The sequence below is a fragment of the Clarias gariepinus genome, chromosome 8 (assembly GCF_024256425.1).
Source record: "Clarias gariepinus isolate MV-2021 ecotype Netherlands chromosome 8, CGAR_prim_01v2, whole genome shotgun sequence".
NCBI classification, from domain to species: Eukaryota; Metazoa; Chordata; class Actinopteri; order Siluriformes; family Clariidae; genus Clarias; species Clarias gariepinus.
In genome coordinates, this window is record NC_071107.1 from 22995446 (window position 1) to 23009853 (window position 14408).

At 37.6% G+C, this 14408-nt stretch overlaps 1 protein-coding gene across 3 annotated transcripts; it reads left to right on the forward strand.

The window, feature by feature from the left end:
- Positions 1-4610: 4610 nt before the first annotated feature.
- Positions 4611-13963, forward strand: ube2d3 (ubiquitin-conjugating enzyme E2D 3). Of its 3 annotated transcripts, none has more exons than XM_053501713.1 (8): positions 4611-5140; positions 8233-8296; positions 8383-8414; positions 9329-9406; positions 9496-9601; positions 11775-11868; positions 12371-12427; positions 13386-13963. In XM_053501713.1, the coding sequence occupies exons 1-7, from the start codon at positions 5117-5119 to the stop codon at positions 12417-12419; spliced, it is 447 nt and encodes a 148-aa protein (XP_053357688.1). In that variant the 5' UTR covers positions 4611-5116; the 3' UTR covers positions 12420-12427; positions 13386-13963. The 3 variants fall into 3 exon arrangements, with proteins under 3 accessions (XP_053357688.1, XP_053357687.1, XP_053357689.1); XM_053501712.1 differs by having other exon boundaries at positions 4612-5140; positions 12371-12419; XM_053501714.1 differs by lacking the exon at positions 12371-12427 and having other exon boundaries at positions 4615-5140.
- The last annotated feature ends 445 nt before the right edge of the window (positions 13964-14408 follow it).

Genomic DNA, 14408 nt, shown 5'->3' on the forward strand with positions numbered 1-14408 from the left:
GGCACTAAGGATGGCTTTTTGCTTTTGTAGCGCATCTGCTTCAAGGATCGATGTGTTGCGTGTTCAGAGATGATCTTTGGCATACCGATGTTGTTGCAAGATGTTATTTGAGTTACTATTGCCTTTCTATCAGCTTAAACCAGTCTGGTTATTCTCTGCACCTTATTTCCCTACTCTGATGCTCAGTTTGAACTTGAGCTGATCAGCTTTACCATGTCTACATGCCTAAAAGTATTGAGTTTCTGTCATGTGATTGCTTGAGTAGATATTTGCATTAGTGAGCAGTTAAACAGGTGTGCCTCATGAAGAGGAGTTTAAGTACGACTTTCTATTTACTTACTTGGAAACAGGCTGGGTTAAAATTGTACTCCAGCTTGCCGACAGATGGCCTCAGACATTTTGACTGAACTTTTAAACCTTCTAAATTAGGATCACTAGGCTAATAGGGCCACCTTTTGTTTTCAAAACAGCTTCAGTGCTGAGATGTTGGAAGATGTTAGAAAGATTCCATCGAGTTTCTGACCCATATGAGCCTGATTGCTTCATGTAGTTCCTACAGATTTTTCATGTGCATTTTAATACTTAGAATCTCTTATTCCACCACATTGCAATTGTGGTAAACTCATTGTAATGTTTATGAAACCATATTAAAAGATGGTTAAATGAAGGCATGCACATGCAGGTCTTAAATTGTGTGTTGCATTGAAGTAATAATTGGTAGGAATTGACAGGTGCCAAAAGTGTGCCAAGGAAACATTCACCCCATTACACCACCTCCACCAGCTTGGACTGTTGACACAAGGCAGGTTGGGTCCATGGATTCATGTTCTTTTGCAACCTCATATGTCTCATACCCAGTTTTGTCTCAACCATCTGTGTACTGTACTTTTACTCATTATTGCTATTATCTAATCAGCCTATTATATAACAGCAGTGCAATGCTGAGGCTGCAGTCAGTAAGGTCTCACCAAAACTGGACAGTTGAAGACATAGCCTGGTCTAATTGCAGCCTCAGCTTTGCACTGCTGATGTTCAGTGCTGTCCATCCTGTTGTGTATTGTTTTTTATCTTATTTAGTTTTATTCTGTATATATGGGGATGTTGAGACTACGTACAGTGGTTTGTATGTATAGATATTCTATTGAAAAGCACTTGGAGTCAACTGCTACTGTTTTAAATATGCTGTACAAATATAGTTACTTGACCTGACCGCAATGTGTATGAGGAAGGTGGGCTGCTCTTTAATGAGTGCAGTATTCTGATGCCTCTGAAGACAAAAGCAATTGTAAATTATGACTACTTCTAATTCTGTCACCCAAAAGTATTATAAACCTTATTCACTCATCGTCTATACCGTTTGATCCTTTATATAAGCATGAAAGCCCCACCAAAACGGGAAGAATATGCAAACTTCATTGACTTAGACGAGAATCAAACCCCAACCCTGGAGGAGCAAGGCGATGCTAACCACTAAACCACCATGCCGCTGCATCATAAAATATATGATTTTGCAACCTCATATGTCTCATATGTTTTTGCAACCAGGAGCCATGACTGTCACATCACTGATGGAGGTCTATAGTGAAAAACATGAAATGAGGGAAATTCCGACTCGAATACATGGAATTAGGGGTCTATTATGTAAAGGGAAAGCTGACTCCAGTGGCAAATCTGTGCGTTAGTGGAAGTACTGCCAACTTAGCAGACTCAGCAGGTTGTGGTACAGTGAGGGAAAAACCACTCAACCATTTTAGAGTAAGGGTCAGTGGAGGCATGGCTGAGGGAAAACCCAGTCTTTGGGGAGAATAAAAGGAAAGTACCACTTAGGTAGAGGTAGAGGGAAAACATTTAACAGTATGAGACAGGTGTGTCTAACTCTATTTCTGCCCAGGCCATAACATATCTATCAGCTATACAATTAAAACCACCTGTCTAATATTGTGTAGATCCCCCTTGTGCCACCAAAACAAGTCTGACCCTGTGTAACAAGGACATTCAACCGCCTTTAAAGAGGCTGTGTTAGATGGCACAGTGTCTATACCAGCCAATCCTTTAAGTCCTGTAAGTTTTAAGACTGGCCTTCATGGATTGGTCTTGATTGTCCTTGATTGTCCACATATGCATGATTGGATTGAGATCTGGGGGATTTTAATGCCAAGTGAACACCCTGAACTCTGTCATATTTCTCCAACCATCACTAAACAATGCTTTCAGTGTGTCAGGGTGCATTATACTGCTGAAAGAGGATACTGTCATTAGGGAATACTGTTGCCATAAAGGGGTGTACTTTATCTGCAATAATGTTTAGTTAGGTGAAATAAGTGAAAGTAACAAGGACATGAATGCAAGGACCCAATGATCCTTAGAATAACATTGCACGCAGCATCACACTAATTTTGTAGGCTTGGCTTCTTCTCATAGTGCATTATGGTGCACAGAGATATCTAAATGAATGAATGAATGAGTAAGGACTTATAAGGTGTCATTTTAAATTATTAAAATAAGTAATTTCATATCGATACCTGCCTATTATAAAAAAGTGTTTGTTTTTTTTATCCATGTTCAGTGTACCTCCTATAACTGTTATGTTATTGTATGGCAACATTATTAATAAGGAGAAACAGAAGATTTTGTCTTAAATGATAAAATAGCTAATTACCAGTTACCACCACTCCAGTTGTTGTCCATCATTTACTTAAAATGCACAAGCTCAACCTCCCTTTGATCACTTTGATTGTAGATATATTAAAGATTGTGATTTTAATTTTTAGATATTGTTTTTTTCTTATTTCATATAAATTAAAACCTGGGTCCTCCAAAGCCAGCACAACGGTTTTGGATGAATTTCAGATGTGAGCCTGTGCCAAATGTTAATCATTACGCTACAGATCTGCTGTTGATACTGGATAGTGCGAACATGACTATGGAGCTATATACTATGGGTCATTTCAGTGTTATTGTTAGTATTATTTTCCAATTTCACATGGGTCTGGAGGCTGAATTTAGCCATGTGATTGACACATGGTATAAGGTGTAGCAAAAATCATGGTAAGTTATCAGTCATAAGACTAGCAATGCTAACTAGAGAAAGCTAACGCAACCCCAAAAGGCACAACAGAGCTCACAGTTTATGTCCATATTCAACTGGTCCAAGTTACCATTGTACTTGTGTAGTAAGATAATTATTTTACCAAACGCTGACCAGCAGAATTAATCTTTTTGGTTGGAAATTACCATTTAATATGGTTTACAAGGAAATTCCTAGAGCTTCAGTCAAAGTGATGTCAATAGTTCCAGTGACAACATATTGAAATTTGTACAGTAAAGGCACAATTTCTATTGGAACAATTGAAAAATGCTGGCTTTTTCAGGGTTGAAGGCCTAGCATTTGCACTGAAGGCTTTACCATTAGAACTACTTGGACCAGTCACATATGGGCAATAAAATACTGCAGCAAACATTACTACATCGATATGTTAAAATGTCTTGGCCTGTGTGTACACACAATCCAGTGTCCAAGTGGTTCTCTAAAAGCTTTCTAGGATGGTCAATTAGAACCATATTCATGTACAGTTTATTTACAAGAATCTGCAACATAGTACATTTGTGATTTGGCACAGTATTAGTATGATTAACTATAATGACAACCTTTGACTTTGTGATGCTTTTTACAAATCTCAGGTCTTATTTATAGAAGAAATCAAATCCATATTTTGCAGTTTTAATTCTGTCTTAAAATGAGCAGTGGTGGCTAAGGCAATTGCGAGATGGTCGAGTCCCTGACACTGTTATGTCCTTGGGCAAGATCCTTATTCTTCAAGCATGTAGTGTCGGGCCCAAGCCCAGTTAGAAAATTGGTGTAAAAGCCTGTGCCAGATCTTTTGGAACAAATGACCTGATTGGATAAAAGGTTTTTAACAACTAGTTTTAACTTGCTTGTGGATAATAATTCAAAAACCCACACAGATCGTATTGGAATTCAGCACAGAATACTGGCGTGTATATTATTTACTTACTGTTTCCAGTTGCGGCAGCAGGATGGCTTAGTGGTTAGCGCTGGTAATGACTCCCACAAGGCGGGAATAGAACCCTCAACCGTGGAGGTGCAAGGCGGCAGTGCTAACCACTAAGCCACCTTACCGCCTTGCACCCACAGGGTTGCGGTTTTATGAGTTTGCATGTTCTCGCTTTGCTTGGTAGGCTTCCTCCGGGTGCTCAGGTTTTCTCCCACAGTCAAATGACATGCAGATTAGGCTAATTGTGTTTCCAAATTACCTGAGGTATATGTATGTGTGTGTGTGTGTGTGTGTGTGTGTGCGCATGCTGTCCAGAGCGTACCCCATCTCGTGGGGACTTAATAAAAAAATGAGTTGTCCTCAGTCCCGGGTTGACTTGAACGCCATTCGTATGTGCATGTATATGGTTCATATATGTACATGCGTATGGTTCAAGACAAACCGGGATTAAGGACTACACCCTTAATTTGTTGAGCAACTGTATACAGTCTGAGAAAAATGCTGTACTGTTCATGTCCTGTGCGCTAGGTGGCAGCAGAAGATTAACATCGTCCTTTTATGCGTCATTAAAAGCGGAAGAGTGGTCACTCTAGAGGACATCTTATCTCATCACTTGTAAAATAAAATACTTTGATTGACAGAAAACGGATTATTTGGTGTAATAAATGTTCTTTCAGGTTGCAGTTTACAGCGCCTTTTGTTTAAATTCGCTGTTTTTCAGTTCTTGAATTAAAGAGACGGAAGCTTGATAGTTCGCTCGCTATATTTCAGATTAGCTTTCAGCATACCGAGACCGTTAATATCTTTCCTACCTGTATTTTGACAAATCCCACCTAAAGCTCTGGTTCGCTAGTCAGTCTGATTCGTGACGTATTTAATTGGTGTATCGCCTTTGATTGTGACCTGTTAACCAATAGCAGGGCCAGGGGAGACGGAACAGACCAATCAAGTGCGATTTGTCGGAATACGGGTGCGGCGAGGAGCGCAAGAGGACTCGGTGAGCATAGCAACAGTCCTCGAAAAGTTGAGCGCGCTAGCAGCTCTCCGGCGCCGCGGGTTTGGAGTGGAGCTCCGCTACAGCACTACTGGGCAGCGGGAACATGGCGCTTAAACGAATCCAAAAGGTAAGTATGAAAGATGTTACTGAAGGTTATTTTTAACACTAAGTATTTTTGACTCATGTAGCGTGGTAACAAGTGGTGGCAGTGATTTAGTGATTTACAGCCTGGCTGTAGAAGAATAGACACACACACACATATATCTGCCTACGTAAGAGACAGAGACTTGTCCGAAGTAAATGTGCGGAAGATTGACACGTTTCTATAAAGCATGTGGAGTCTCCCAGGCCTCTGAGCCAGAGCTGTGTGTTATTTCTGTCTGTCACTGAGACTGAACACACTGCAGTCTTAACCACATGCCTGGGAAAGGCTGAGCAGAAGCTCAGCAGTGTGTAAGATACACCTTTTTCCGTTTTCTCTCTCTCTCTCTCTCTCTCTCACACACACACACACACACAGGCTCATGGAATTTTAGTGTTCAAAATAGTTTTCTCTTTAGCTCGAGCTCTGATTAAAATAGTAAGGAGATCATCTTTCCTCATTCAGCCAGTGTTCCCAGTACTCCCAGTGCTCTGTTAGCGTGTTGCTCTTAAACCCCACCAGTTCCAGTTAGGGTTTTCAACCTGATCAACATTTTGAGACTTGGGGGACATTTTGCTGAACCTGAATCTCACACTGAGAACATGTGGCGGAGTTGTTTTTAGTCCAAGAACGCGAGTGCGGTTTCGCAATGCTCAAATGTGTAGAGCTGAAAAGTCCTGGATGTCAGCCAGGGTTGCCAGATATGACAAAATATAAAAATTAAAACGTTTTGCTTCCAAAGCATATCCAGTATTTTTGCACTGCATTACAGTGTGTGTGTGTGTGTGTGTGTGTGTACATATATATATATATATATATATATTTTTTTTTTGTTTGTTTGTTTTAGAGAGAGACGGAGTTTCCTGTTAAAATGGTTTTATTTTGCAATAAATCTATTGCATGGTGTTATTTTACTGATTTACTTACTGATCTATTCAAGTCAATTATATTTAAATATAACAGTGGTCATTGTCACAAAGCACCTTTACAGAATCAAAAAGAAAATCTGGGAAATAATTATGGAATGTGTGAGAAAACATTTACAAATCCTATATCAGATTGTTCCTGAGGAGCAAGCTGAGGGCAACGGGGCAAAAAAAACAACAACAAAAAACTGGCAGTAGGAAGAAACTACCAGTAATCCAGTTCACAAACACAAATCATGAGCCATTCATAGAGTAATGTTACAGAAGTTAATAAATTAAATCAGGCACTATATGAGAGGAGACCTCTTGTATGGCTTCTGGTGCCGGTAATTTTATTTTCTACTGTATGTAATTGTAAAAATTAAGGCATTTCTGGACATATGCTAATGATTTATTCAGCTTATCAGATACATTTTTTTTTTGCACCTCTGAGATTTTCAAGTATATATTCAAGAAAATATAAGAATTAATTTCTTTATTTGTTTGTTTGCTTGTTTTTGCTTATTCATGATACTATAAAAGGCACTGTAAAAGTATGCAATAAGTACCATGCAGACATAAAGAAAAGTAAAATTCTTGACTCGAATTGTGGATGAATTTTAGCATTGGACAAAAGGCAATGGTCATTTTGCCATAGAGTTATTGATGCAAATTTATGCGCAGTAAATAAAAACCACTATCTTTCAAACTGGTTCCTTAATTAAACACTGCTTCAATTAAAAATAGTTCGGTGCCACTTCATGTCTCTTTGTGGAATCTGTTACTGTTTGCGTGCGTCCTTGTCATATATACAAACTGCTTTATGTAAATAAATATTTAAAGTGTCATTTAAACATTTAGCTATTTAAATGATTATACATTTATTGTACGTCATTAAAAGTGTATTCAGCTTATTTTTGACCTTGATCACAAGTGATTACAAAATGTTTCTTTTGGTTACCTCCATAAATGAAAAGTGAGAAACCTTATAGATAGTTAGAGTACTTTATTAATCCCAAAGGGAAATTTTAAATGGAAATTGTAACATACCTCTCCTATCTCTACATTTATTGCTGTATTTACTTATGGTAAAAAATATACTGTTTAGAACGACAATTATGACCATAACCATCCACATCGCTCTGTGTAATTTTACTGGGGGTTAAAGTAATTTGTGACATTTAAATATGGTTTATTTTTGTTGGTTAAAACAGCAAACGTACAGGTGCAGCTCTAATAAGCAACATTTAATCTGTACAACAAAAAAAAAGTATATATACTCCAACATCAGTAGGGAAGTAATGACCGGTCAGTGTGTAAGTGCTTTTCTCAGGGTGCAGATGCATCATGAAGTCAGTATCTGGTCATAAACTGAATAGATGCAGCCTGTATACATTTCAGTATGGCATGTGCAAATGTAACACCCATCACATGTATCTTGCAGCACAGTGAAATATTTTTTTCACATATCCTAGATAGGAAGCTGGGGACAGAGCACAGGGTGAGCCAGGATGCTCCTGGAGCAGATTGGGTTAAGAGCCTTGCTCAAGGGCTTCACAGAGACAGCTTGGTGGTACTGGGGCTTGATCCCCCACAACCTTTTGATAAAAGTAACTTAAAGCCTTAGCCACTAGAAGCACCACCATATTTAAAGTAGCCTAAATAAAGTTGGAGTATATTATTGGCAGAAATAAACAATTTTGGGCAAAATGTTAACACAAGATTCAAAAGAATCTAAACTACACTGGGAAATCATGGACCTGGCAACACTGATATCACCCATCTAACTCTGTGACCTCTCGCTCCAATCCCTTGTACTTCAGGTGTCTTCCCACCCCACAAGCTAAAATAAACGACGTGCTACTCCCTCGCCACTGGAGACAGACATGTTTGTGGACTTGCATGGGCTCCATCCTACCCACCTCTAACCCATGTGACCCCTCAGTAGCTAAATATACACTAATGCTAACACACACATACACACCCCGCAGAGCTCATATTGCTATAATCATACTACAATTATCTTGATGACAGCATGTGTCTTGAGTCATCTTACTAGATCTTAACAAGGCATTATTAGAATTCCCCCAAACTGCCACAGTGCATTTGTCTTTCTCTTTCTCATCCACATACATATGTGTTATTCACTAAGGATCACTTGCTCCTTCGTAGGAACTGACTGATTTGGCCCGTGATCCTCCAGCACAGTGTTCAGCAGGTCCAGTTGGGGATGATGGTGAGTTTCCAAGCCCCAAACAAGTCCATATTTAAAAGTGGCTTTATCAGGTTTTTTAGATGATGATTTTTTTTTGTTTGTTTCAGTATTCCATTGGCAGGCGACAATCATGGGTCCTGTGAGTATGACTACATCTTATCCTGTAAAGCTTTCAATATTCTTTCTTAGGTTAAAAGCAACTATTTTTAATTACATCAGGGTTCAAGGGTAACTTTATTATCCCCAGAGGGGCAGTTTGGTTCATATCCAGCTGCAACATAGAAAACAAAGACAAAATACAAGACAAATAAATATCAACACAATTTATAATCACAACTTACCAACCCGATCACAGCAGTAAGAATAAATAACCATTTAAATCTGTTAGTTCTGCTTTGTGGCAAATTATATCTACACCCTCACGGTAGCAACCTAAATTCACACTACAAGATGCACTACAAGTCTCACTCAGTGTTGATTAAGCTTTCTTCAAGGACCTGACCCTACACAAATTCTGAAGAACATTCAAAGGGTTTACCAGCAATTTTGGCGCAAACCTTCACAATACCCCGCAAAGGATTCTTCTGTTTGACAGAAAGTAACCCGTACAAGGTGACAAAAGAAAAAGAATTGAAAACGAATTCAAAAGGCCACTTCTCCTCTTATGAGAAAGGACACAATTACTGTATCGTCTGCAAATGTAATAATGTGGTGCCCGTCATGACGACTTTGGCATTTTGGCAAATACCAAAGGAGAAAGGACATAACCCTGGTGAGATCCAGTGGAAGAGAAAAGAACATCTGATTAAATTCAAATTCAAATTTTTTATTTGTCACATACACAGTCATACACAGTACGAAATGTAGTGAAAAGCACCATTTACCCTCACACGCTGTGATCTCTCTGTCAGAGGATCATTTAGTTTTTGATTATTCTAAATACCAACCAACAAAAAAGTTATTTAATACTGTATCATGTGTGTAACCTGATAGAGATGCATTAGAACTTTGTTTTAGTAATTAATATGAATAATCTGACCTGTTTGCATGTAGAACGAGAGTCCATATCAGGGTGGTGTGTTCTTCCTGACTATACACTTCCCCACAGATTATCCCTTCAAACCTCCAAAGGTAAAATTCTTAAATTCTGGTTGTTTTGGTCTTTGTGTGTATTGGTGTCGTGTTTACATTTATGTCTTACCCGATTGTCTTTTTCTTAGGTTGCATTCACTACAAGAATCTACCACCCAAATATTAACAGTAATGGCAGCATCTGTCTGGATATTCTTAGGTCCCAGTGGTCTCCTGCACTTACAATTTCTAAAGGTACAAATATAAAGATATAAATATGAGTTACATATAAATTATTGCTGCAAAATTAATTAAATACAAATCAAAATAGCAGTATGAATCTGCAATTATTTAGGCTGTAATTTATTACCGGTTATATACAGGTGCATCTCAGTAAATTAGAATATCACCAAAATGTTGACTTATTTCAGTAAATTAATTCACAAAGTGAACCTCGTATGTTGTATAGATTTATTACGCACAGACTGATATATTTCAAGTGTTTATTTCTTTTAATTTTAGCTAATTATGGCTTACAGCAAATGGAAACCCAAAATTTAGTGTCAGAAAATTAGAATATTTTTTTAATATTTGAGATACATGGTGTCACACATGGTGTTAATTTTTGAATTAACTCAAAACACCTTCAAAGGTTTCCTGATCCTTTAAATTGCCTCTTAGTCTGGTTCAGTAGTCTGGCTGTTTACAGAGTGCTGTATCCAAGCACATTAATGGTAAGTTAAATGGAAGGAAAAAATGTGATAGAAAAAAGTGCACAAGCAACAGGAATAACTGCAGCCTTAAGAGGACTGTGAAACAAAGCCTGTTCAAGAATTTGGGAGAGAGTGCAGCTGAAGTCAATGCTTTAAGAGCCACCAGGCACAGAAATACTGTATTCAGGGCATGAGCTACAACTGTCACATTCCTTATGTCAAGCCACTTTTGAACCAGAGACAATGTCAGAGGTGTCTAACCTGGCCCAAGGACAAAAAAGACTGTATTGTTGCTTAGTGGGCTAAAGTCCTCTTATCAAAATTTTTTTTTAATTTGCATTTCATTTGGAAATCAAGGTCCCAGAGTCTGGACAAAGAAAGGAAAGGCATGGAATCAGATTTGTTTGAGGTCAAGTTTGCAGTCATTGGTGTATTTGGGGAGGCATGTCATCTGCTGGTGTTGGTCCACCGTGTTTTATCAGGTTCAAGGTCAGCGCAGCCGTCTCCCAGAAAGTTTTAGAGCACTTTATGCTTCTCTTTGCTTACCAGCTTTATGGAGATGCTGATTAAATTTTCCAGCAAGACTTGGCACCTGCCCACACTGCCAAATATACTAATACCTGGTTTAAGGACCATGGTATCCCTGTGCTTGATTGATCAGCAAACTTGCATGACCTAAAGCCTAGATTGTCTTGTGAAGAGGAAGATGCGGGACACCTGACCCAACAATGCAGAAGAGCTAAAAGCTGCTTTTAGAGAAACCTGGGCTTTCATAACACCTTAGCAATGCCACAGACTGATTGCCTCCACGCCATGCTGCAGTAATTCATTTAGAAGAAGGAACCCTGACCATGTACATTGAGAGCTGTACATGTTCATACTTTTCAATAGTTGAACATTTTTGTGTTAAAAATCTTTTTTTAAATGCTTTTAAGTAGGGATGCACCGAAATTTCGGCCGCCGAAAATTTTTGGCCGAAATAGCATTATCGGTTTCGGCCGAAGCGTAAGAAAGCGCCGAAAATAAAAGCCGAAATTGTCGCCACGCCTCTCCCATCCTCCCGTCTCGTTCGCGCTGTCATTACGCATCAAACACGGAGTATGTCGGCGGTTTGGAAGCACTTGGAAGCAAGTTTTGTTATTGTTAAACAGCCTTATTACTGTTATTTATTATCAATAAAAGTTTGATTGCTTAATTAATTTTTAGTTTTTTTAATACAAACAAAAAGAAAATATTTTAAACATGTTTTTTAATGAAGCCATTTTCGGTTTCGGTATCGGTTTTCGGCCAAGTGCATCCAAAAATTTCGGTTTCGTTTTCGGCCCAGAATTTTCATTTCGGTGCATCCCTACTTTTAAGTAATATTCCAATTTTCATGAGCTGTAATCCATTGTCATCAATATTAAATATAATGAACACTTGAAATATATGTTGTGTATAATGATGTGCAGATATGCTGTCTGATAGCTAAAGCACATGAGTAAATCTACATCAGAATGGCTGAAATATTATTATTTTTTTTTTTTAGCTTCATTTTTCTTATTTAAATACTGGCACGATAAAAGTTTTGTTGTTGTTTGCCCAGGGTTGTATTTGCCTAAAAGAATTTAAAAAAGGCACTAACTTTTGAGTATGGCTACATCAGAGCAGAATGATTTCTCATGTGCTTTTGTGATTTAAACCTTTTTATGGTCTTTTTTTTTTTTTTTAAATAGTTCTCCTGTCCATCTGCTCACTCTTATGTGACCCAAACCCAGATGATCCTCTCGTACCAGAGATTGCACGAATCTACAAAACAGACACAGAAAAGTATGTACACTTTTGTTCACTTTCAGACTTACTTAAAAAGTAACCCATGCAGTCCTTTTTGAAGGATTTCCTTGTGCCTGTTATATTTTTTACACAACTCTGGAAAATACTCAAGTCTGATTGGTGTATTGAGGGTTTCCGCATTTTGTTATTTCTGTCATTACATAATCACGGATCACTTGGTTTAAATGCTTGGCCCTGAAGCTGTGCTTTATCCCTTACGTCATGCCAGAGACAGATGCATATGCAGCAATTATGTTTAAGTTGTACTGGCAGAGCCTGTTAAGTACATTTTAATTAAATTAAAATATCTAAACAGTCAAGTATTACACATTGAGTATGTTAAATAATTTCTGACTGAAATGTCATCTTTCTTATTGGGGATTCTGTTTCAATGAATAAGTGATTAGATGGAGTGTAGTGATGTAATAAGTAGTATAATGCTTTGTATTTTGTGGTCACGTTTGTACATTTTTTCCTTATATAAACACTGCTTTGGCAGGTACAATAAAATGGCAAGAGAATGGACAGAGAAATATGCCATGTTGTAGGTGAGGGGGTAAGAGCCTGTGCATTGTGAGCTGGCATCTAAAAAAAATAAAAGAGTGGTGTGCTGCATCATATCTGCTTCCTGTGTGGCACTGCATGAATGTATGACCACTGCTAATATGCACTTTAATGCAGATGATTTGTTCTGAGACAAAGTCCCAAGACTACTATGCTTGGTCACTTTCCCATAATAGCTCCTATTATTATATATGTAGAATGACTATAAGCAAGCCTGTAAGGATTGTCTTATGCTCAGACCTCCAGCTCCAGTGATCATTTGAGCCCATATTCATAATTGTTTGTATACTTGAACTGGATATGAATAGCATGTCTTTATAGTATTATAAATAAAAATTACTTGGTTCTTAACTGGCAGTGGCATATTACTGATCTTGTAAAATCTGTTTTTAGGAATGCATTGTGACCGGTTGTCTTTCATGTTACTAAAAGTCTGACAAAAATATTTTTAGAGAACAATTTTAGAGATTATGTTAACTTATGCTTTCGTCTGTTGACCCAAACAAACTGCAGCATGCTGTGACATTACAGCAGGGATAGTCAAGAGGACTTGTTTTTTTACTTGATTCAAAACTACTGATGTGCATTATGACATTTTTTTTCATAATGTGTCTTTAATAATGAGGAAATGTAAGCAGATAATTATATCCATGTTGCAAATACTACTTAACACTATACTATATACGTGATGCGTTCAAGTCAAACTGGGACTTGTAATTACATTTATTGTGAATCAAGCCATAAAACAGTGATGTTTGCAGAAGACTTTAAGCACAGGATGATGAGTCTTTTAGCCACATTATCACAATTGAATGTCAGTTGTTTTAAAGAAGGCTGTATGTCCATGAATGATGATTCATATAGTTCACCTTTTAAAAATGATGAAGTATTCCTTGCATGTACATTGTCACACAGGATTTATAATGTTTATTCTTTTTTTTTTATTGCAGATATAACAGAATAGCACGGGAATGGACACAGAAATATGCCATGTGATGTTAAAAGGACACATTTTTGAACTGTTGTTTATGCTCTTGTGTTTAGTCACTGTCTTGTTTCAATACGTATGTCTCTGATGGAGAAACAGTCTGCAGATGTCTGCTTTAACAAGACTACACCAAGACCTGCAGGATTTGCCATTTTCAAGTATTATGTGGACCTCATTGATGAAGTGGAGTCTTTTCACAGTTTCCTGCTTCTTTGCCTTGGGGTCCATACGTCAGTTGTTTACTCTGACCTCTTGCGTCATGCAATCTTTGTAAGAGCATAGTGCTGGCCTGCTCAGGCAGAGGACTGTAGGCTGTGCTACTGCATCTTCCGTGCTGAAATGCATGTCATCACAGGATGAAGTTCAGTTGTGGCACAGCACTGGGATTATCAGATGCCTTCTATTGTTTTGCTCATTCTGCAAATCTGAAATCCTTACTTGGCCCATGCTTTATTATCTGTATCAGTGAATTGCACTTCAGTCAACTCAATTAAATGTCCTGCTTTTAATTTTTCCCTTAAATAAAGTCACATAACTTGTTCCGTTTCTCTTTCATGTTTGTACATTGAACCATTGAACATGGCAACATAAAATGTCAGTTTGTAGTTATAAATATTTATATTTATACAATAAAATACAATCAGATTAAATCTGTACCTTTTGTTTAATGATTGAAATAGCTGTCCTTTACAGATGTTTTATATCAGCAGTAGTTTTTCTCAGATAATAGACAAGTTTTGTTTCTGCTTTTAATTTTTTTCCCCATTTTGTTGATTTTGGGCTTTAAAATTTATCAGCACTGTACTTCTAAAATATACATAACATCTTAAAAAGCTATCCACATTAACAACTGATACCATGTAGTACAGAATAGGTAGTTTATAATTACCAGTTGATAGAATTGATTATTGATTTATTCTTTAACACTGCCTTAAATCCTATATCTAACCTTTTTAATAAAGGGGTTTCTGTGAACATTATCTTT